The sequence below is a fragment of the Gasterosteus aculeatus genome, chromosome 1 (genome assembly GCF_964276395.1).
Source record: "Gasterosteus aculeatus chromosome 1, fGasAcu3.hap1.1, whole genome shotgun sequence".
In the NCBI taxonomy this organism is placed as follows: Eukaryota; Metazoa; Chordata; class Actinopteri; order Perciformes; family Gasterosteidae; genus Gasterosteus; species Gasterosteus aculeatus.
Genome location: NC_135688.1, coordinates 15,373,023 through 15,397,795, shown reverse-complemented (window position 1 = coordinate 15,397,795; position 24,773 = coordinate 15,373,023). Strand labels below are relative to the sequence as shown.

The 24,773-nt window shown below is 42.4% G+C and overlaps 1 protein-coding gene and 1 long non-coding RNA gene across 4 annotated transcripts; both read right to left on the bottom strand.

Moving 5' to 3' along the window:
* Positions 1–771: 771 nt before the first annotated feature.
* LOC120829465 (capZ-interacting protein) lies at positions 772–13,815 on the bottom strand. Of its 3 annotated transcripts, none has more exons than XM_040193582.2 (6): positions 13,375–13,815; positions 4,440–4,523; positions 4,215–4,283; positions 3,673–3,741; positions 2,843–3,058; positions 772–1,699 (listed from the first exon to the last, which is right to left on the bottom strand). In XM_040193582.2, the coding sequence occupies exons 1-6, from the start codon at positions 13,378–13,380 to the stop codon at positions 1,289–1,291; spliced, it is 855 nt and encodes a 284-aa protein (XP_040049516.2). In that variant the 5' UTR covers positions 13,381–13,815; the 3' UTR covers positions 772–1,288. The 3 variants fall into 3 exon arrangements, with proteins under 3 accessions (XP_040049516.2, XP_077959376.1, XP_077959447.1); XM_078103250.1 differs by lacking the exon at positions 13,375–13,815 and adding an exon at positions 12,411–12,473; XM_078103321.1 differs by lacking the exon at positions 13,375–13,815 and adding an exon at positions 4,746–6,113.
* Positions 13,816–16,059: 2,244 nt separating this feature from the next.
* Positions 16,060–19,574, bottom strand: LOC144407988 (uncharacterized). Its single transcript, XR_013467724.1, has 3 exons — positions 19,434–19,574; positions 16,255–19,238; positions 16,060–16,162 (listed from the first exon to the last, which is right to left on the bottom strand). It is a non-coding gene; the product is annotated as an uncharacterized LOC144407988 (long non-coding RNA).
* Between the last annotated feature and the right edge of the window lie 5,199 nt (positions 19,575–24,773).

Genomic DNA, 24,773 nt, shown 5'->3' with positions numbered 1-24,773 from the left:
GAAACCTTTTACAGTAACGTTTAAGTGTGCACCTGCAGTCAGGTGTTGCTTCAGAATCAAACTTTAGCAAAAAAAAAAAGTGGATCAACTTCAACGCTTCTGGATCAATGGAATGGAAAATGGATCAATAATTTAAAAGGTCAATTTTGATTCGAGATACATAACAAAGTTCACACATTTGGAGTAAAGTAGCCTTGCAGATTACAGGGACATGGATACATATTACCCCGGTGCTGCAATTCCCAATGACCACCAGTAGAGGTCGTCAAAGGTCATTTACACGTCAAAGGTTTGTTTAGCCCACAAAAATTAACAAATATTATTAGTACATCAAATAAATGTGACTGTATACATAGTGTGATTCCTTTAAAACAATGTTGATGAGTTTAATATTCACGTTCTTTTCACACAATTAGAAACAATTCTTCTGGTTAGACCTCTGTGCGGGTGGAAAATTATGTCTCCAAAAACTAATAAGAGGTGTAATTTCAGACAGACAAAGAGGACTATCCTATTAAATTGCCTGTGTGAGTGTGTCTTTGGTGTGCAAAAGCCTTTAAAGCTGTAAACTGGCACCGCAATCTCTTGTCCTCCTCGGCAACCTGTAGCTGTAATCTACATTTTTGGAACTCATCTAGATGAATTGTGACTAGTTTGAGATGATACTCAGCATTAAATATTTACTGGCCGGCCCACCAGAATCATCGTCCCGAATCTCAATGAATCTTGCAAAACAACAAATCTTTAACAATACACATGCAAAGTCAACTGTTTTCGTAAAGAAGAAGGAAAATGTTTATTGACGTAACATTTCTGTGCATAATTGCTGAGGACTCGAGCCACTGCATTGTGAATTTGATATCTTGCAGTGTACAAAATAAAGCAAAACCAACACACGAGTTAGACACGAGCCAAAGCGACCAGCTAGATAAGCAAAGTACATAGTTTTGAACATAAAGTGATAGAGATGTGAAATGAGCAGACATTTCATCTACCTGCTAAATATATGAAGTTTAATAATATTTTGCATTTTGTCAACGCAGCTCTCCTGAGTCTCCAGTGCTTATAGACCTGTTCTGCAGACGGCCAATAGGGGACGACAGAGGGGACCAAAAGAAGAGCAGGAACCCGCAATCCAAAATGGACTAACTTCTTCTGAGGAGAATTTAAAGTTATCTTAACCAAGGAACAGAATAACGTACTCCGTAAAAATACAGCTATGCGTATGCAAAACTACACATACACACACAAGCACACACAGGTACACAAGCACACACTCATTCCAACTTCACGCCATGCCGTGTCCTCCTTGGAGCTCCTCCAGAGGCATCTCCTGCTCCTCTGTCTCCACATGGCCTTCTATCTGCTGGGCCGGGCCAGGACCCGAAGGCTGCTGTGACTCCTCCAAAGCCTCCGGGTTCGGGGCTCGCGGGGCTTCCTGCTCCATCCTCAGATCTCCCCCGTCCTCTGGCTCACATTCAGAAACCCCATCCTGGGTCGTGTCACAGTCCCTGTCCTTCTCTTCAACTTCTTTCAGACTTGCCGGCTGTTCGTATTCAAAAACCTGGTCCGTGTCCCCGTTTTCTTTTGGTGTGTCCAGTTCACAGGGGGACGAGGCACTCCCATCCACCTCCTCTCCAGCTGACTTCCTGTGCTGCCTCGTGGGCGGGCGCCTTTTAAAGGATAGCCGCGCACGGGTCTGTGTGGAAAAGATCGGTAAGAACTAGCCAGGAATTTATATCACCTTTTAAAACATTTTAAAAAAAATGTAAATGAATCAGGCCCACTTACATTACATTACATGTCATTTAGCTGACGCTTTTATCCAAAGCGACTTGCATTCAACCAAAGGGATACAAACTCAGAAGAGCAAGAAACAAGAAAGTGTAATTTCATCATATAAGCCAATTCAAAATTCTCAGTGGTTGGTGTGGAATCTTCAACGTACAATATTAACTATCGGGTAGTTATAGTTCAGGTTTTGGTGTCAGTCTTTTCTTTTCATCAACTTTTTGAGAAGAACTTTTTTTTTTAAAAGACTTCTACACAACCATGCGGTACATCTTGTTTGCTACAACCCTGCTGTCTGACTATATATTCTTAATCATAACTGACATCCTGCTTATTTTAAGTTACATTAAGTTTACCATGCAAATGTGGCTTTGTGTTATCATATGCATTGTTTCATCTCTGTACACTTTTGCCACACCGGTTACTTTGATAGCAATGACCCTGGAGCGCTATGTGGCCGTTTGCAGGCCCCCGAGGCATGGAGAGCTGTGCTCAACTCGCAGAGCTCTGCACTGCGTCCTCATCATTCACAGCCTATAGATAAGTGCCGTTATAAGTAGAAAGTATGTGATCAATCAAACAGCAGGGAAGTTATACTGTATGTAGTGTAGATTCTTCCGTACAGTCAAATCGTTTCTGTCCCGGTTGTAACATATGCGTGCGACTTAACACAAAGTTACCCAGGGACTAACTAGGCTAAGGGGATTACATCGTCAATCCCCCTTGCAGCGGCGCTCATGCAGTGCAGGGGCATCTCGCCCCGGCTTATCCGAGGCCTGCTTAAACTGAAGGTGCAGAACGCCCCGCCGAGGGACGTGTCAACGGGGACAGGGAACATGTGTCCGGCTGTGACGTCACAGCCCACAGTCAACGGATGGCGTGAGAAACATTTCCGTGAGCTGTGAGATCAGCTCATGTTTTTCACTTAGTCACTCGAAAACGTGAGAAAACACGCAAAGTACGAACGACTAGAAGACGCTTAAGAAGACGGGAGTGAAATTCCCACTTTAAAAGACACGATCCTCTGCCACACGCAGCTTGGCGTCGTTACCTTGTTGATGCTCGGCAGGGCGGCCCCCTCCGGAGGGACGTCGAAGCTGACGGCGTCCTCCTCCTCGCTGGACGGATGCGAGGGCCTCTGGGTGGGGCTGAGGGGGCTCTGCGGGCAGCAGCGTGTGGTCGGGGACAACGGCGCCGGCTGGAGCTTCGCCTCGGGGCTCTTGGTGCGTGAAGGCAGCAGAGCAGTGGGGGACAGGGCGAGATCGGCCTGCAGTGGGAAAGGAAGACGTTGAAGCCCGGCCACTATAATCTCTCTATAAGTGCCTGGTGTTCCCGGTGAAACTGGATTGTCATAGAATGGCTTTCATTAAAAGTATTCAAAAAGCACTTTGGAAAAAGTGCTCTGCTCCCTGCTTTGAAAACACGGCCAGGAATTGCACACGTTGGGGGTCACAAATAACACCTGTCATATTCAGTCCGAGAACTAAAGCACGGTCTTAAGTCTTAAGTTTGGAGCAGAGTATCTTACCTGCACTGGGGAGAAGAGGAAAAGGGAGAAACGGCAGCCCTTTTGTCCCATGGCTGCCCACAGCGCGAATGGCTAACTAATGGAATGACGGAGGCGGGTTTGTGCGGGGCCGGGTGGCCTGTGATCCAATTAACTGATTAATCTGAGCCATTTGTGGCATCACGGACGACTTCTTCCGTTTTTTTTTTTTTGTCAGCACGCTCACAGCTCAGGCACCAGTGCCAACTGAACAATGGGTGGCAGTGATGCCTCACGTCTCTATGTAACTATCTAGCGCAGCACAGCGTTGGTGAGGCCAGCGTTTGTCTCCTATTTCCCGCCTGAAATATTCAAATGTTGAAGGCTGCATCTACCTGGATTTTCTCGATCATGGCGGAGTTCTTCATCTTGATCTTGAAGGGATTTGGTGAGACGATTGCTTTCTGCCAGCGAACAGAGAAGAATTAGTGAAAAGACAAATGTGCCTCCCTGTTTAAACCATGGAAAGCTGATAATTATTGTACTTCAACGTTGTCTACAATGTGTGTTGTCATTGTAATATACGAGGGACATACAAGCACGTACCAATATGGAAAATGGGTTAGTATAGTAAAAAAAAATGCAATTTTATTCATGCCTGTGATGCATTTTGTACCATTATGTCAACTGTGCAAGGATATTATGTGTGATTTGTCCGGTAATGTTTGTTTTGACGTTTCACTGAAAGAACTAAAACAGCAGCACTTACCCAGTGTTTGGGTAGAAGCAGAAAATAGACAAATCCAATTGGGCGTACTGATTGTTTACTGTGGTTTACTGGGTACTGGTTACGAAAATATATAAACAAATCCAAGCCGGTTTTCTGGAGACTTTCTGTGTATATTAAATGGGTCAGCGGAGTAAGAAAATGACTTACATCTGAGTCACTTTCATCTTTTTGGTTCTGTAACTTTAGGGAACATGGAGGTCTTCTTCGCAATCGCAACTTCAAACAAAAAGGAAAATGAATTGTAAATAAAATCTGTAGTCACAAGCGGTCCATTGGATTCACCAACTACTCAATTGAAATTGTAAGGCAGCTAAACAGATTTGTGTATATTTCTGCATGCCTGTTGCAACATGTAAGACATTAGGAGAGTACCTCGTCATTTGGGGTAGGCATTGGTAGACTGTGACCTTTGAACCTTCCAGCCAGCTCAGCCACAGATCGTTTGGATGGAGAATCCTATTAGAAAAGAAAGACATTTAATAAAACCTTTTATTTTGACATTTTGTTGTATTTTAAAAAGAGGTACTTCCTCCCATGATTGTCCTGGCTGGATTCAGAAGCAGATGACACATTGAGCCACATTTCATAGCCCACAATATAACTCTGGTAAGAAATGCAAATATTAACACCAGCACTTTTGGGTGTCTGCATAGTAAAGTCGGTTTCAGTGTGCAGCACCTGCTCTCGTGCAGAGAGAAATGTCGCGGCTGAACGAGGACATTTTCGAAGAGAAAGAACAACTCTCACTTCCCTCTTCTGTGACGGAGACCACGCAGACTGATTGTGAAAGAACCGCAGAGGGTGAACTTGTCAGCTCCATCAGTGTTGAGTTCAACCCTGTGTGGGAGGAGCTTGTCTCTTCTCTGGCTAAAAAGTCTATTTTGTGTTTTTGTACACAGGAAGTGAGCCTCTCTCTCTCTCTCTCTCTCTCTCTCTCTCTCTCTCTCTCTCTCTCTACAGCTGTTCAACATCAGGCTGTGACAGCAGGGACCGGTCCTTGAAGCCTCACACTCTTATCACCGCTCGGCCCCTCTATTCCCGAGCCGATTGCTCAACTTCCCTCCCCCGCACTGCCCTCTCTTGACCATTGACTCACTCCACATATCTGTGGCCACAACGACAAGTCGGCCTACAGCTGCCGGCTGTAACGTTAGGACTTTAGTATTTGGTCTCTGACTAGGGGCCAGACTTAAAAAAAATAAAATAAAATATTCAGGACCCTGAGATGTGTCAGCACCCTGAGATGTGTCAGGAGTGTGCAGATTGTCATGCTGACATGTCACAATTAGTGTCGTCCAGTCACAGCTTGCGGTCGCCCTCACTTTCCCTTTCGGGCTTAGGTGCCACCTATTTTAATAGGATAGAGATGTGTAAAAAAGCTGATGCCTCTCCTCACAGCTGCCTGTCCGGTGGTCACATTTCGTGGGCGTGTGCGCCCTCGGCTCCCTCGGCTCCCTCCCACCACACTTTGAGCTCCACAGAAACACACATTCCACATGTCAATCACAAGCTTTGTTTTCCTTCTCCCCCTTGTTCTCTGCATTACCTCACCACCTTGCTCCCTCCACCCAAACGTATTACAGCACCAGCCGGCCCCGCGGTGCCTCTGTTGACTCTACGCCGTGTCCTGATCCACATCCCAACCCTTTTCCTGAGTTCTCTCATCCGCGATAAATGGAAATCACCAGGGACCACCCACCCGCCGCACACACATTAGTTTGTAACCACATTAGTTGTTTAACTCTTTACTGTCCTTCAAAAAGAATTGCTCCATACGGAGCAAACTCCGGTCACGACAGTGCATGCAAAGGCCTTTGTTTGTTTCAAACGCTGCTCAGGTGTTTTGGGCAAAGAACAAAAGAAGAGAAGAAAATCTTGGTTTGGGATTTTGTGAAAGTTTATTTTAAAAACACACAGGAGAACTTGTTACCAGCCCCCTGAGGAATAGTCCGGACATATGATCTAATAGAATATGAAAAGTACTCTTAAAGGGAAAAAGGATTTTTTCTGTTCTGTATACTTTTTAATATTTTAGAACTGGCCCATTACTTTATTAAAATGGGAGAGCTGTACATTGAAAAAGGCTTTGGCGGCTTTAACTATAATAAATTAGCGGTTACTCCTGAACTACAGATTTTTATGTAATATGATTAAAAGCACAGCAGCCTCTAAAAAATATACATTGGACATTTTCTTCTCCCAGTTAGACGCTAACTGTTTCCCTGAGATGACAAAAGAGCTACATTATTCCAATGCACCATACAAGGCCTTCGGCTAGTTATCAGTGTTGCACATGTTTAACTCAGCTGGGACCCCATGTTTTGTAGAGGAGTGGGAAACTCTGGTTCATTGCAGGAGAGTGCAGGTCAAGCTCTATTTCTGGGTCTGGAGGCCTGGGAAAAAGCCCCAGAGCTGTGCAGGCAGCCCGGATCACAGCGCCGCTCTGTAACCCCTCAGCTCCTAAGAGAGAGCGTCCCTGATATGCTGGACCACATCTGCATCTGCATTCTGTAATCCAGCATACAGAAAAATGTAACATGTCTAAACAAGTAATTACGAGTGGGAAAAAAAAAAAAAGGTTCCATACCCATGTGATTAAAGCTTTCCAAAAACGGGCCCGTCGACACTGAAAAGCAACAAGCTATTTCTGACCAACTACTTCCATGGAAACAGATGCTTTAAGCCGATTCTTTTTACAGATACACATACAGCAAAGACGTAGTGGACTCATCTAATAAACATTTCTTTTCCGTTTATTTAATAGAGACACTTGCTGTCTCGATATAATTAGCAACACTGCCAATATTATACAATGAGAAATAAATGGATAGATGCCTTGCAGGGTGTTTTTTTGCCATCTATAAAAGTACCACCAAACTACTGAATAGTAGCCATTTGTGCTAAAAACAGTTCATTTCCCAACTGACTGATAACGCATGAAAAGAAAACTGCTTGTGTATCTTCAGAGAGCAAAGGTCAATGCCAACTAACGTCTTCATTTCCAGGCCACGGATGGAGACACGAGGTTCAGTGTATGACCGGCAGATGAGCGAGAACACAGACACAAACAGACAGCACAATACACGCTATTGTCTGCGCTTGTTATTCCTATTTCTAGAGGCAGGGGGGGAAAAGCACATGATAGCAGTCTCTAACAACGTAATCCACGCAGAGCTGATGGAGAACACGTCTGGCTCGGGATCTTTAACCCTTCTCCAGGTACATTAAATCCTCATAAACTCTATGAAAGTCAAGACAAACAAAGCACACCGAAGCGCAGCTTGCTGAGCCAGACTTATTTCTACAAGATGCTCCAGCGGAGTGTGTGATTGTGAGTCCGCAGAATTTTGTTTCGTCAAGTCAGCCCGTTCTGCCGAGACTAAAAACCACCGTAGTGAGCAGCTCCTTTTCAGCCTGCACTTGTTAGGTGGTAAGAAAGGCAACTTCCTGCTTGTAACCTTCCATGGAAACACGATGTGTCTTTTGGACCGGAGTATTTCACTTTCACACTGCGCTTTCATGCTTTCCTGTTTGTGTATTTTTTGTGTGTAAAAGTACTCAAAAAGCGCTTGAATCAGAGAGACGAGGCCAATGGAGACGCTCATCTACTAGACATCGCTGTCGCTGCCTCAAAGGAAATGGGTGGTGCTGTAGACACAGACTAGTACAGCAGGGCGGGGAAACAAATATGTCATATGATAATAACAACATAGCAACCAGAGAGAGGGAAAACAAATCCAGATGACCTGGGAACAGAAAGTCTGCTGAAAATGATTTAAAAGATGGAAATATGTATTTTTCTCAAGTGTGACAAATGCAACAACACATGAGTCAAGACCCCAAGAGGCTTTTAGAGATCTGCTGTTTAACTGGCAAATTATGAAGCTATGATAACAAATGAGCTGAGCCTGGCTTGCTCATGAAATGCACGGTGATATTTCAATGTGATAACTATAGTAGTCTGCCTAAGATAGTCTGAAGTATTGGTTATGGAGCGTGAATGGGGTGTAAGGAAACATAACAAATGCAAACAGCTCTTAGCCGATGGGACGTCCACCACATGTTGGAGGCAAAGCATTGAAACTGAGATACAAGCGTCTGTGTTCTGGTATTCTCATCCTCTCTTATCCAACAATCACCAAGACAAAAAAACATCTTGACAATCGATTAAACAGAGTTTGGGCATCTATTGAATCCACGGCAGGCTCGGGAGCCACTTTAGGATACAATATTGTACGTGAAAAATCTCTAAAAGGGACCGTTCTCCATGTAGTTTGGTACCTGCAGAGGTTTTGCTGATGAAATGTCTGTCTTTCTACTGTAGTACACTTGTTTACCCCTCCATGCTCCCCCATGCTGAAAACGCAAAGCTCGACATACTAAAACTTCCTGTCAATCGACTCCTCTAGAACGCTGTGTCTGATTGCTACCAACATTTTTCATTAGCGAATCAATGTCAAACCAAGTGTGTTGATGCATCTCATTGCGATTAGAAGACATTGCGCCAATGAGGCTCATAAAGCTTTGTAAATCAATACACAATTTCCAAAACATTACACACAACCCAGACCACCGCGTGCAGAACACTGTGGCAGCTCAGTAGAGCTCCTTCAGCCAACGGCTGCTTCACCCCGGTGTGTGTAGGAGAGGCACCAGGGCTCCTTCCTTCCTGCTGCGGTCGGGCTGCACAACAGCTCTGCTCACAGTAGACCACAAAATACAAAACACTTGCAAACTGGGAAATAATAGTTGTATCGTTGTTATCGTCTGTAGGCCTCTATATGATATTTCACCTTTTGGAAATATAATTACCGAGAAAAAAAACAATGGATTTTACAATAACAAACTTATCAAAATGGAGAGTTTTCATTGTGCGATCTTGACGTTGCATTGCGGCCATTTTGTACGGCTTGTAATGAAAGAAGAAGTTGTGGTAAATGATCCAATCTTACCCAAATGTATTATGCAAAATCTTAGTTCAGCCCTGACCACATTTTCATGGCAACATTTCACCGTTCACATTCAAAGAGAAGCAGATCTTTCTATGGCTTAGCATGATAAAAAACCTTTGGAACTTTACACCTGTAAAAAAAAAGCAAGGTTCCAGCCCAAGTGGTTTAGTTTCATCACATGTAAACCGCACGCAGTCGCTTGCAACCATGAAGTCACACACAAATCAAACAGAAGTCACAGGAATGATTAAAAAAAATAACGTTAGCAGAAGGTTTAGAAAATATTGTCAGCGGATTTTTAATTTTATACAGTTTCATAACCAGTTCAAACTTGAACGAAAGGATGCGGTTAGTTTGGCTTTCTTATGCAAAGGCCACAGGACACAGTCCAAGCTACTCTGCCGGCACTGTGCACTCGTCTCTCAAGTCTCTATTCGGATATCCAGCTGTCAGGTTTCTGCCAGCAGTTAAAGTTCATGCTTAAACTTGCATCTTCCGTCTGAATCTAAAACCCAGAATGCAAAACCGGGGTTTAAAAAAATAAAATAAAATGGCGCTCGCAAAGCACGAGCAGCTTGCAACACTTATTGCATTTACTAACCTTTCTCCCCAAAAAGGAAGTAAAGACCACGTAAAGACGCCAAATTTAGAAGAGGGTGGTTGAGGAAGGTGCAGGCAGAATGGGTTAACCGGTCTGCAGGGAGATGGAAGTACGTTATAAAAGTTATGATGATGTTGTTTTTTCTGGATTTTTCACTTCCTCTCAAATCACATGTCCACAAATCTCCTATTTGTGCACTTGATGTCGACTAAATCCAAGATGTTTGAGAATAGGCAGATGTCTGACACGGGTTAAAGCAATGACTGGGGCGGCCTCTCTGTCTGCGGTGTCCGCCCAGGCCAGAAGTTCCCTAAGTGTTTTTCAGATCACTGTGTGCTTGCTATCTTGCCTGCATTTTCCACCCGGGATATCTCTCTGCCTCACAGGACGGAGGAGCCGGGTCTGACACCACCTCCTCTCCGGTGGCACGACTCACACTGATGTGCCAGACAATAAAAACAAAACGCTCTGTAATAAAAAAAGGAGTTATGGAATTCTGAGGCTTTATGAAGCATTTGATTGGTCGTAAAGGTGTATATATATCATCCAATGAGCTCCCACAGGAGAAGTGGGCACATATGATAAAACAACCAATAGATATTTCATAATGGCATTTGAGATTTTCTTCAGGCGATCACACATTTAATGGGAACCATTTAAATGCTTCGGGCAGCAATCCCCAAAGGCTTCTTTTTTTATTTAAGCAAACACATTTTCTGTTTGTAAGAGTCTGTTTCAGCCTGTGCTCTATCATCCCCTTCAGAGTATACAAAGCAGTCAACAGAAATGTGAAAAAAGGGAATCTAAGTTTTTCATTCACGGCCTAAAGGTTTGTTGTACTCTAAAATCACGACTGATTAAGCGCTGAATGGCTTTAATAACAGGGCTGAATTGTATCATTTAGTCAATCAGATTACAGCTATACATTATACACCCTTTGAACACAGATTCAGCCATAACCACACCTTGAAATAGAGAACGGGGTAAAGTTTCATAGCCGTTCTTTGATGCGGATGGTTTATATTCTGCTGAGCTTTAAGGTCAGTTATGCGTCTGTTTCAGGCCCGAAACACACACAGCTTAATGTACACCGCAGGCTGCATCTTCCCCAATAATAGACTCTGAACATAATCCCATGCTTTCACCCTCCGTCTTAATCCCACAACACCTTAAAATGACACTTTATTTACTGTGACATTGGACGATTGGTCCTTTAGAACAGCAGCAATAGTGGGACACTAAGGAAGTAAATTAAATACTGTTGGAGAGCAGAATAGGAGAAATACGGACTCAATAGCGAACGTCTGGCTGGTACAGACCGAGTTCCTCTGTTATTGGTCTGTTAACTTTACTATGGAGAACATAATAAATGTGCACACCATATGGTTGGCAAGGCAATCCCAAATACCCACTGCTTGTGTTGTTTTTCCATCAAACTAAAATCTCCGCCCCCCCGCCCAAGCCCACGAGACGACGCACACATGCCGTAACTCCTCAGGTGCAGGCACAAACACACACAAATGCACAAAATGTCCAGTGTGTCCACTTCGTTGCGACACAGGAAACAAAAAAAATGAATAATTTCCAATGCGTCATTTTCCTAAAGGGTTTCAATGAGGCAGTTAGAGCTAGAAACACACATCAGAATTTAGACAAAGAGGTGATGTCATGAAGGGCAGAGCTCACGCAGTTTACATGACGGTGAGTGTGAGCTTTATTTCCAAGGAACATATGAGCACGAGCCCTTTTTTAGTAAAAACCAGACTTTGGTGGTGTTTTTGTGCAAAGTTTAGAGATGTGAGAGTGTAAATCGATTAGTCGTGGACAGCCTATCAACAGCTTCTATTTGGGGAAACTGATTCAGTTTCAGGAGGAGCTGGGCAATATTTAAAAAATCAAATATCATTGACAGTTTGCACCAAATACCTCGATATTGATTTTGTGATCTCATAGTAGAGTTGACCATTGGGGACTCACAAAAGACCTGCACAATGACATTTTGATAAATAATCATTACTGAAGTGGGTGAAGGCAAATAAGAGAAGTACATCCCTTTGTAAAAAGGACATCTGTGATATTGCGACAACCCTAACCCAAATCAATATCCACTTTCATATCAATGTGATATAGACGCATTACGCAGCCCTCGGATTGCTCAGCGCGCTGAAATTCTCGGCAATGGAAGTGAACGTTTTTAGCTGCAACACACCCGTTGCAAAACCAGCTGGCGGATTTCCCTTTACTCATGAATGTCGCAAAACTCGACAGGCATTGCTTGGTTGTGATTAGTGAGTGCGCGCCAAAGTGACTCTGAAGGAAACCACTGACAGAGGACTCGTGAACCACCCCTCCCCGCCCCCCCCCCCCCCCACTGCTTTTATCTCAAGTTAAAATGAGAGTGGCTGCCATGGAAGTGTCACGTTGTCCCCGCACCAACAACAGAAATATGCTCCCGAATGCATTCAAGGGGAGAGATCCACTAGAAAATCCCCGTGCAACATTAACGTTTCAAACCAGGCCTTGGTTAGTTAGTAGGTCACGAGGTCAGATAGTTAACAAGCGGCAAGTAAACATTCCGTTGCCACGCTGCTCACTGTCATCAACCTGTAAACAGCCTCCCATTAAAGCTCTGTTTGTAGGAGCTTCTTCTACAAAAAGCTGGAATCACAGATATTAGTGGAACCTGCCTTCTTCACCTCTGTGTTAACTTAACCCCCCCCACACACACACACACACACACACTTATTTCAATGTTTTTGGCAAAAGGGAAAGAAGAATATGTTAACTGGCCTGAAGCATATCTGAGTCCTAACGTTGGGTGGTGTTGGTTTGTGAAAGCAGTTCTGTTGTAGATTACTAATGTGCTCCGTCACGTGCTGGGTGGGGGTAAGGGGGGGGCGTTTCTCTTCCTATTTGCCACATGACATTAAATACTTGAGCAAGATGTAGAAAGTCAGAGGGAACAGCTTGTTTTGAAGGGAGGAGACCGCAAAACCCTGCATGAGCAAAGCACGTGGACAGGCCAATAGTTTCATGAGGACACAAGAACATCTTTTTTAAGGGGGGGGAAGCATGGCTCCTCAGCTGGGGGTTCAACGGGTGGGAAAGTGTGATGTTCAGATTCAAACGCAGACTTACAGAGAAGGCTAAATGAACTTCACACAGCCGTCACAGGGAACATGACAGATGTTCTGTTCAGTGCTCCAGTTCCTTTAGTCACTCGGCATGAGGTCATTACCACAAATCTACCGTTAGACCCCATCAGCCGGATGCTCAAACGTACGCGTTTCCGTTGAGTTGTGTTGAACACAAGAACGTCGAACAGTACGAGTTTCTCGTGTACAAGGAATTACAGTGATATGTTCGCATAACACATAAAATGTTGCCCATAATTACAACACAGTATCACATATAAGGCGAGAGTTAGTTATAAATACAAAATATTAATAGGAACTTCTATAGTGAAAAGTAGCCAACACAACACGTGCGTAGTAGTTTGTAGGAGTACGATTTTGACACAGGTGTTTATTTGTTAAATGGTCGCACAGACAGGTACTTAGTACCTTTACAAATATCACAGTCAATACACTATCAAATATACAATAGTCACTCACTGAGCTCCAGTGCTGTACTATTTTACGTCCGAACCAGAAAAACTGCAGAAAAAAAAACTTGATATTTAAAAGATGTGCTCGCGTGGCCTGAAGGTTCAGACTAGCAGAGAAAAGTACGCGCAGAGTAAACGAGTTGTTACCTCCATCCTGGGGGAGATGCCAGACACCGTCCCCTCGCGCTGCTGCTGCTGGTGTTGCTGCGTGTTTTCGGCCCGTTGGAGCGAGCTGCTGTCTGCTGGATGAGAGAGCGATGAGGAGCGCAGCGCGGACACAGAGCCGCTCTGTGTTTATAACCGAGGAGGAGGAGGAGGAGGAGTGGAACTACTTTACGCGCACTCGGCTCCGGCGGCGCTGTCAAATCGGTTTGGGGGAAGGAAAGAAAGAAAGAAAGAAAGAAAGAAAAAATACTACTTCTGCCGCAAACCATCAAAATAAAATACATTTGAAAAAAATAAACTGAAACTGTTGCACTAAACGATCAGTCCAATTCTACGGATTGTTTATTGGAGGTTGGACTAATAATAGTTGCATACTGTTGTTGCAGCCGATAAGCAACCACGTGACTAACTACAAACTGTGTACACGAGCAGCTGGTACTATTTCCCCATGCACCATTAGTGCGACGCTTAAAAGGTCTTAATGTATCCTTACTCCTTACTCCTGGCCCTATGAGCTTTAACCTGATTTCAATGAGACAAAACATTCAAGCATTAATGTTTTTACTCCTGGCCACAATCCGATTAATTAAGTCACTCATGTTTGTATAGCTGATGGAAAATACCTAACATCATTGATTGAAATGGGGCCAGATGTGCAAGCATTGCAGTGTGACAATCCTTTTAAACTGTAAATGTAATTTCACCTGGGGAAGTTCATATAGACGATACATATTGTATTAAACTGAAAAGAGCCATTTGTCCATCTCTCTTTGACCAGATTAGTGCTGTGTATGAGATCAATATATTCATGTACCCAATGATACTTGTCACTGTATGCGCTGCGTCCAAATGGAAATGTGTAACAACACAATCTTTGACCTGCAAGTGGAGAATAATTGTGGTTACTCACTGTATAATTGAATATCTAGCTAATAATATCGATTGAAGCCTCCTTAGGCTGAGGTCATTGTGTGTCTTCATACTGATACTAGTTATCTAGTTTTATTCAAAGGTATTAACCAAGAACAAGTATATGCGTTGGGACTAATTTTATTTATGTCAAGATTATATGGTACAGAAGCGACAGCCCACCACCATTTACGGTGAGTACTTTCAAAATAGCTTTGGAACAATGTTCAAAAAGCATCAATAAAAGTACGAATCAGACTTTTTCTGGTGAATATTTTGAAGTTAAAGAGTAGCCTGGGGGAATAGCAATACAATGTATACAATAAAGGGTTTATAAATACAATTTAAGAATGTGATACAATTATAAATCATATTTCATCACTGTTTGAAACCAAAATATACAGTGAGTCACCACAATTATTCTCTACTTGCAGGTCAAAGATTGTGTTGTTACACATTACCATTTGGACGCAGCGCATACAGTGACAAGTATCATTGGGTACATGAATATATTGATCAAACACAGCACACGACACAAACAGCCTCTGCCCACGGGGGTGGGGGGGGGGGGGGGGGTTGTATTTCTGTCCATTGTAAAAAAAAAAAAAAAACAGGAGGTACAAACATGCATTTGTTAATTAAACTGAGCAAATTTTATATTTATTGCTAATACATCATTTTGTTCTTCCGCTCTGATGTGAAATAAACAAGAGCGGAAAATGTAAAATGAGATCCGGCCTTTCACAATAAGACTTCCTGCATACACCTCTGAATAGTGCAATAAAAGCTCTTTCTTCGTCGCCCCAGCATCGCACGACCAAGTCTTACTACTTTCTCTCATCAAAGTAACTTTTTGCAGTACTTAGACATGTAAATTACGTTTAGTTATATTATATAGTTTATCACTATATAATAATTTTTACTTGTATGGTGACGAACCATTTAACTTCATGCCCCCTCAACGGTAAAACATATTAATTAATGCATGAGTTTAGTATTTAGTAATAGAACATAATAAATAAAAAATGACAACTAGATGTGTTAATGATTGTCTTGAACATCAACCCCGAGAACAAACCTTCTGATTCGTTGGCTGATTTTAGTCACTAAAGATGGTTGAAATCAAGTTACCATTAACATTGGAGTGAGTAAATTATCCTATTAGAATATTTAGAATATGTCATTTTGGGAGCAGTTAACACACATTTGTCTGATCCGTTTTTTATCATATTTATTTATTCATCTAAACTGTAGGAATGTTGAAGGGCTGCAGCTCCCATCCTGCAGCGTGGCGGTTTCTGATTGACAGCGTGGGAGAGAAGATGTTGTCTGTGGTCCAGCAGCAAAGAGAACGAACAGATATTCGTAACTCTGGAGTTGCACTTGACTGCGCTCACACGTCCCGATGAACTTGGGGTTTGAATTTGCTTTATTTGTATAGAATTGAGCTTGTTTGTGCTTTGAGTTGCCTGACTTCCTTTTTTAGAAGCATTCATGTTTTAATCAAAATGTTTCATATCGGAAACATGTTCATTGACTAAATATTCTCTTCTTCTTCCGCCTGATGTCTGATTACAGGAGGAAGTGAGTCAACAATTGAAATCAGGCTTAAAATGTCGACTGAAACCTTTGTGTGTCATTAAATACACAAACGCTCATTAACTCAAGATCATTGTTGTTTCACTTCATTCAAGTCAACGAATAATAAAGAACATGTGATTCTCTTTGGTCTGAAGAAAACAAGACGGATTCATTTGGTTTTATTTTTATTAAAATTTATTTTCATTGTTAAAATAATAAACAGACGACATGATTAAAAATAATAATAACACAATCATTGGGAAAACACCTGAAGCAGTTCCTGAGAAGAGAGAAAAGAAGAAAGGTTATTAACATGTTAATGTTGTTAGTGTGTCTGTGTGTACATCTAATTGTTAGTGTGTCTATGTGTACATCTTAATGTGTAGGGGTTGACGTGGCGTCCTGATGGCATCCTGATGGCGTCCCGTTGACGTGGCGTCCTGATGGCGTCCTGATGACGTAGCATCCCGATGACATGGCGTCCTGATGGCGTCCTGATGGCGTCCTGTTGCTCTGCAGACAAGGAGAAGAGACGTCAGGAAGATCATCAGGATGTGTCTGTGTGTAGATCTAATTGTTAGTGTGTCTGTGTGTACATGTAAATATTAATATGTCTTTGTGTACATCTAAATATTAGTGTGTGTCTATGTTTAGAACCAAATGATAGTGTGTCTGTGTGTACATCTATGTGTGTGTGTGTGGGTGTGTGTGTGTGTCATGAGTAGATCTGGATTTGCTCCTGAGGGGTTGACGTGACATCCTGATGGCGTCCCGTTGACGTGGCGTCCCGATGACGTGGCGTCCTGATGGCATCCTGATGGCGTCCTGATGGCGTCTTGATGGCATCCTGATGGCGTCCCGTTGGTCTGCAGACAAGGAGAAGAGACGTGAGGAGGATCATCAGGATGTGTCTGTGTGTACATCTAATTGTTAGTGTGTCTGTGTGTAGATCTAAATATTAATATGTCTTTGTGTACATCAAAATATTAGTGTGTGTCTTTGTTTAGAACCAAATGTTAGTGTGTCTGTGTGTACATGTAATTGTTAGTGTGTCTGTGTGTAGATCTAATTGTTAGTTTGTCTGTGTGTACATCTAAATATTAATGTGTCTTTGTGTACATCTACATATTAGTGTGTGTCTTTGTTTAGAACCAAATGATAGTGTGTCTGTGTGTACATCTATGTGTGTGTGTGTGTGTGGGTGTGTGTGTGTGTGTCATGAGAAGATCTGGATTTGCTCCTGAGGGGTTGACGTGGCGTCCTGATGGCGTCCCGTTGACGTGGCGTCCCGATGGCGTGGCGTCCCGATGGCGTGGCGTCCTGATGGCGTCCCGTTGACGTGGCGTCCCGATGGCGTGGCGTCCTGATGGCGTCCCGATGACGTGGCGTCCTGATGGCGTCCCGTTGGTCTGGAGACAAGGAGAAGAGACGTGAGGAGGATCATCAGGATGTGTCTGTGTGTTCATGTAATTGTTAGTGTGCCTGTGTGTACATCTAAATATTAATATGTCTTCGTGTACATCAAAATATTAGTGTGTGTCTTTGTGTACATCTAAATGTTAGTGTGTGTCTTTGTTTGGAACCAAATGTTAGTGTGTCTGTGTGTACATGTAATTGTTAGTGTTCCTGTGTGTACATCTGTGTGTGTGTGTGTGTGTGTGTGGGTGTGTGTGTGTGTCATGAGTAGATCTGGATTTGCTCCTGAGGGGTTGACGTGGCGTCCTGTTGGCATCCTGATGGCGTCCCGATGACGTGGCGTCCTGGTGGCGTCCCGTTGGTCTGCAGACAAGGAGAAGAGACGTGAGGAGGATAATCAGGATGTGTCTGTGTGTAGATCTAATTGTTAGTGTGTCTGTGTGTAGATCTTAATGTGTAGGGGTTGACGTCCTGATGGCATCCTGATGACGTAGCGTCCCGATGACGTGGCGTCCTGATGGCGTCCTGATGGCGTCCCGTTGGTCTGCAGACAAGGAGAAGAGACGTGAGGAGGATCATCAGGATGTGTCTGTGTGTACATGTAATTGTTAGTGTGTTTGTGTGTAGATCTAAATATTAATATGTCTTCCTGTACATCAAAATATTAGTGTGTGTCTTTGTTTAGAACCAAATGTTAGTGTGCCTGTGTGTACATGTAATTGTTAGTGTGTCTGTGTGTAGATCTAATTGTTAGTGTGTCTGTGTGTACATCTAATGGTTATTGTGTCTTTGTGTACATCTAAATATTAGTGTGTGTCTTTGTTTAGAACCAAATGTTAGTGTGTCTGTGTGTACATCTGTGTGTGTGTGTGTGTGTGTGTGTGTGTGTGTGGGTGTGTGTGTGTGTCATGAGTAGATCTGGATTTGCTCCTGAGGGGTTGACGTGGCGTCCTGATGGCATCCTGATGGCGTCCCGATGGTCTGGAGACAAGGAGAAGAGACGTGAGGAGGATCATCAGGATGTGTCCGTGTGTACATCTAATTGTTAGTGTGTCTGTGTGTAGATCTAAATATTAATATGTCTTTGTGTGTCTTTGTTTAGAACCAAATGTTAGTGTGTCTGTGTGTACATGTAATTGTTACTGTGTCTGTGTGTACATGTAATTGTTAGTGTGCCTGTGTGTACATCTGTGTGTGTGTGTGTGTGTGTGTGTGTGTGTGTGTGGGTGTGTGTGTGTGTCATGAGTAGATCTGGATTTGCTCCTGAGGGGTTGACGTGGCGTCCTGATGGCATCCTGATGGCGTCCCGATGACGTGGCGTCCTGATGGCGTCCCGTTGGTCTGCAGACAAGGAGAAGAGACGTCAGGAGGATCATCAGGATGTGTCTGTGTGTACATCTAATTGTTAGTGTGTCTGTGTGTAGATCTAAATATTAATATGTCTTCCTGTACATCAAAATATTAGTTTGTGTCTTTGTTTAGAACCAAATGTTAGTGTGTCTGTGTGTACATGTAATTGTTAGTGTGTCTGTGTGTAGATCTAATTGTTAGTGTGTCTGTGTGTACATCTAAATGTTATTGTGTCTTTGTGTACATCTACATATTAGTGTGTGTCTTTGTTTAGAACCAAATGATAGTGTGTCTGTGTGTACATGTAATTGTTAGTGTGTCTGTGTGTAGATCTAATTGTTAGTGTGTCTGTGTGTACATCTAAATGTTATTGTGTCTTTGTGTACATCTACATATTAGTGTGTATCTTTGTTTAGAACCAAATGTTAGTGTGTCTGTGTGTACATTTATGTGTGTGTGTGTGTGTGTGTGTGTGTGTGTGTGTCATGAGTAGATCTGGATTTGCTCCTGAGGGGTTGACGTGACGTCCTGATGGCGTCCCGTTGACGTGGCGTCCCGATGGCGTGGCGTCCTGATGGCGTCCCGTTGGTCTGCAGACAAGGATAAGAGACGTGAGGAAGATCATCAGGATGTGATACAAGATTCATGTGTACATCTACATGACAACAGCAGGAATCAGATGTTTATCTCAAGGTATTAGCTCTAAATCACAGCCTTCTCCACCCGATAGACCAATACATCATTCACAGCAGTAAGGCTGCAGTCTGTCTGGATTCCTCACTTACCTTGAGCTCTGTTGAGTGCAGCAGAACGCGTCTTCGTCCCCTCTACAGACTCCTGAGGCATTACATGGTTGCTTTCTGCAAGTGTAGGTCCGGAAAACAGTGTGTAGATGCGAGGTTTGAAACTGACTGACTGGATGTGCAACAGACTGTGTTTCTTGTGCTGTGGTGAACGGAGCATAGAACATGGAACATGGAGAAATGTTCCATCATGATGTAACGTCTCTATGGTTACAGTGAAGGTATCTACATTATGCAAATGAGCCATTAGAGAAAATGTGTGTGTGTGGACGGTGTATTTGTATTGATGAAGCTCATCCACTTAACATGGTGCATAAAACACTTTGCTCTACTTGTTTTTTTCTATGACCCCATCTTGATCTTGAAAGCAAACACTTTAAGAATAAATAAAGAACAATTTTTGTCCATTGTTTCATCAAGTCGGAAATTTGTAAACTGTTGAATGCGGATTTCTAAACATCCCTTTCGAGCCCTCTTGTCTCCAGTCTCCATGCTAAGCTAACCAGCGGCTGGCTGTAGCTTCACGTTGAGCGTGCAGACTCATGTCTGGTACGGATGAGTATCGTTTGGGTTTTTCCGATACCGATCCTAAACAGAGCCTGAACCCAAACACAATTGAAGAAAAGTTTTTTTTCACTTCAAACTATGCACAATATATGAACTTTTGAAAGTTTACAGTATGATTACAGTGTTTCCCCTCTGTAACAGCGGAAGTGTAGTTAATTGGAATTTGGGGAATATTAATCATTTAATTTGAGATTCATGTTCATTGTGCAGGAACTAAAGACATTTATTGAAAAGCATTTACGTTAGATTGACGCTCCTCGTTTGTCTCAAAGTATTGACGTGCAACACAGAAGAGCTGCATGAGGCACGAGAGCACATCGCTTTTCTATTGTGTAGAAAAATAAATACGAATAGAAGGTAGATGGCTAGCTAGCTGCTGTAGCTACACAAGCGGTGAGCTATCGTTAGCTGCTGCGAGGACAGTTATCAGACTGTTTAATTAGGGTGACCAAACGTCCTCTTTTCCCCGGACATGTCCTCTTTTTGAGACCTAAAAAATCCTTCTCTGGGTCTTTCACAAACTAGTTATTACGCCCTTACAAGTTTTGGAAATGGTGTCTCCCTTACGTTCCACCTTCTTTCGCGAGCTCTGACTGTAGAGAGAACAGTCATTGGTCGACCGATCTCAATGTTGCCAGATACACGATAATTATCCTCCAAATACGACCATTTTGAGCCTTTGGTACGATACTTCACCATTTCCAATCTGGCAACACTGAGCACTTTGCCGCCTCCACTAGTTGCATTGTTTACAGCACATCTGCAGCCATGCCGAAACGTAAATGTAAGTTTACGGACGAACTAAAAGAAAATACCCATGTTTTCGCCTCGGCCGTGATGCTTCGGAAGCTTTTCTTATTTTAATATGTGGCTATATAAAGTATTTACTATTTAGTATTTGTTTATTTGTTATCATTATTGCTTCAATATATGGACAAGACACATTAAAGAAGCGCTGGACTAAATCTCACAAAAAAAGATTTGTTTTACATTTGCACTTTTCAGTTTTGTTAAAGTTCAATAAATAGATGTTCATATAGTCATTTGTGTCATTTTTGTCATTTCAATTGTGACATTTGTATGCATTCACATGGTCATGGTACGGCATGCTATACACTAACCCCCCCCCCCCCCCCCTCTCCGCGACGAAGTGTCCTCTTTTTCACAAACTCAAATCTGGTCACCCTAGTTTAATTCAAGTTTTTCAATCGGCTCAGGCACCGAAAGCAACCACCGAAATCCGAGGGGCTTTCCGGTACTTACCGGTAGTTACCGGTCGTGTGGGCACCAATATGGCACCGGTGCTCGGTACATAATCCTACATGAGAGTGGTCAAATCAACTATTGCTAAGTAAAGGTTTGGAATAGCTCAAATTCAACGAACAATATCTATTTAACTCTCATTCATTACCAAAACAGCTGGGCATGCATGGTGTAGTCTTTGGCACTGCGTTTATTGGAGGCTGTTTAAGACCTATATGAGAAAAGTGCCCCTTCTGCTGGAGCACAATTGTTTCTTCATTCATCAATATTTTAGAATAACTATTACTCGCACTGTCATCAAATCCCCCCAAATGTGTTTTGACATTCGACGGGGCATTTATTTGAGTTCTTGTGAGAATTTAACCGAACTGCTCCGCGGCGCCCACAAGCCGCGCTCCTTCCTCCTCCTCCTCCTCCTCCTCCGCCTAGTGCTCGTGCAGTGCTGACACACAGGTGATGACGGTGTTTGTGAAATCCCCCGACGTTGTTTAGTGGTAAACTACTACCACTAACCATTAACTGTTTTGTTTAATATACAATTGTTGAAATGAAAGGTAGGTCCTAAGTTGAGCTACATGACAGTCTGGTGAGGTATGTTGTGGTATATTAACGCTGCTTATGCTTCAACACAAAACAGTACAAAAACATTTTGTGTGTCGTCAGCTTTTTATTATTATGCACAACATTGTTTATCTCATTTACAAAAGACTCTAAAAGCAGAAGGACAGGGAAAATATCCTACTGTGTTTTTATTTATTTATTTTATTAGTGTTTTTAATTTCATGAATAATTTTGGCGATGGGTGCCCTTTTGTTTTGGTTTGAGCACCTGCCCTCCAAAATGTCTGTGCACGTGCCTCCAACAGTACTTACAGGTTTCGTTCAGCATGATAAATCTATACAATTGAAAACGTATCACATTAATGTTATGATTTCTCAAGCGTGAATGCAATCGCATTTTCTAAAGAAACATTGGAAACGCATAGACTACGAGAGTAAAGTAACTGGAAGGTTTAAAAATGTCAATTAGTTTCTATGTTCAAGGACCAATTCACTCGACTCGCTTTTCTTTGCTTCCCTCCGGTGGTCACAGAGACGAACTGCAATATTATTCTCAACACGCTACACAGATTCATGTGTTCATGCGGATAATACTTTCAAAATGCACTTACCAAATTGAAGGAATCGGACTAAACTAGCACAATCTTGAATTTTTTTTTCAAGTCGTAAATACATAGTGTCATGCAGCCATTTCCACTGAGAGCGTTAGGAATACAATGAAAAAAGCAGAATCCTCTAAAAAATAAACATACCTAGACATTGGGTGCAATAATAATGTATTGAAGGGCCATTATAGCTTAATGATCATTCTATGTAAACCATCTAGAAAAACTAAATAGAATGTTACCTGATGCAACGTTACTGTTGTGATTTGTTTTAGTTTGGAGCATTAGGGTCGTCTTAAGCCAACTGTACACATATTGTGAATTAGTGACTTTTCTTGTACATACAAAAGGTCATTGATTATGAAATAGATATTCTTAGCGTTACGTTTGACCGAAATCTAAATCACGTGCCTTCTTGTGATCAAAAAGAAGAATTGCGGTCCAGTTGCGTGCGGACAGTGCAGACAGTGTCCATCCGGTAAGTGCTTTCAAAATAATGTTCTCAAACTGAAGCAATCAAAATAAACTTGTCCTTATTTAATCGTATGTCTAAATATTAATCCTCCATCATCATTTAAAATCAGATGTTAGAACGCATTGTATTTGATGTAATATACTGTATGTATAGATATGGTCACATTCCACCACTAGAGCTTTAAAAATACAGCGAAAAACTGAACACACAGGGATAGATATTCAAGTTGAAATCCTATACACTCGACTGCCCCTTTTGAAATGGACTTAACATTAAGCAAATATATGCTTATAACTAGTTAATATTAGCTAGCAATCATTGAGAGTTACTAGCAAACTTATCGTGGCATGAACTGTCTTTTGAGGTTTGTCGTGTTTTTCCCACTGATTTTAAATCGCATGATTTATCTCCAGTTATTACGGTGCATTGGGTTTTGTTTTCCGTCACCATAAATTTGAAGTGTGTCCAAATAGCTTTCATGCAATGTTGAACCAGTCACTAGGGCTTCACTTGCAAGACTGGGCATGTCAGGGAAGGCGTGGAGTGTGGATACAGGACCCGGCAACATTCAACCAATGATGTTAGGTGCATGCAAATTTAGGAAAAAAAATTAGCGTGACTTCGTCAAAAAACAACATTTTCGTCTCTTCTCGTCTCGTTAACAAAAGTTAAAATAGATTTAGTCATAGTTTTTATTTTCAAAGATACATTTTCGTCAACGGTATTAACACTGCTTCTCATAGACTGTCTCACGGCTGTTCCTCCAATTGTCTCAGACACTGTCCCGGGACTGTCTCACAGACAGTCTCACACACTTTCTCACACAATGTATCACACACTGTCCCACCAACTGTCTTACAGACTTTTCACAGACTGTCTCACACTGTGTCCCGCGAATGTCTCACGACTGTCTCACACACCGTGTTAGGCATTGGATATATACGGTTGTCTCTCCTCTTAAAGACGTTGAAGGCTCGGCCCACGCGGCTGAAGAACTTCTAGATACTGGTTCTCGGATCACCGTGATTCATGTTGATGCAATCTTCAACTTCCACGTCCCCCAATATCAAGCAGAGCAGCACATCTGCTCTACCAACCTTCATCTTGTACAGCTCATTGTAAATCTTCTCGTGCAAGTTCTTGAAGGATTTTAGTTTGACATCAAAGTCTACGTCCTTGACTTTTTTATTATTAGTTATTGTTTTGTGTTAAAGAAGACCGCTTTAGAGCCAACCTTATTTTCTCATTTGGTAATTTCTTAATTTATATGATCATGGTGGCCTTGGTTGCGTATGCCAGTGCAGCTTTCTTTGGTTAAAAAACAGCGGCCCCTTTTACGTTGGTTATTTTGAGCTGTTAAAAATGTGTGATATGTCAGTTCGGCCTTTTTCAACTTAGAAATGTGTATATTTCTGTTGTGCTTTAGTAATGGGAAATCTTCAAGACTGGTGTCAGGTTTTTTTGTGAGAATCAAGGTATTAAAGATAAATGGTTATTCTTGGTATCCTGTGTATTCTTTTTGGTCTAGAGCAGAGGTCTTCAACAGGGGGTCCACGGAGATACTGCAGGGGAGTCGCGAAATTCTTGGTTGCAATTTTTTTTCCCCAAATTTAAATGTCTTCAATATCAGAATTGTATTTATTGTCTTCTTTATTGTTACACATTAACATAAATCCAACATATTGTGGCGAACGGATAAATTAATGGAGAAGACATTATCTTTCAGTCCGCAAAACACACATCCAGCTTCTCACAGCAGCTCTCAAGCTGGGCACCGGTTCACTCACAGCTCCTTTCATGCTGATACAACAGCACAGGCACCAGCCAATCAGATCACCATCATGCTCACGTA

Bases quoted from the DNA above. Each gene is read 5' to 3' on its own strand.
- LOC120829465 (XM_078103250.1), bottom strand. The intron at 4,284-4,439 runs GTACTCTCCTAA...TTTTGTTTGAAG, and splicing joins TGCCTACCCCAAATGACGAG to TTGCGATTGCGAAGAAGACC. The intron at 1,700-2,842 runs GTAACGACGCCA...TTTTCCACACAG, and splicing joins CCCTGCCGAGCATCAACAAG to ACCCGTGCGCGGCTATCCTT.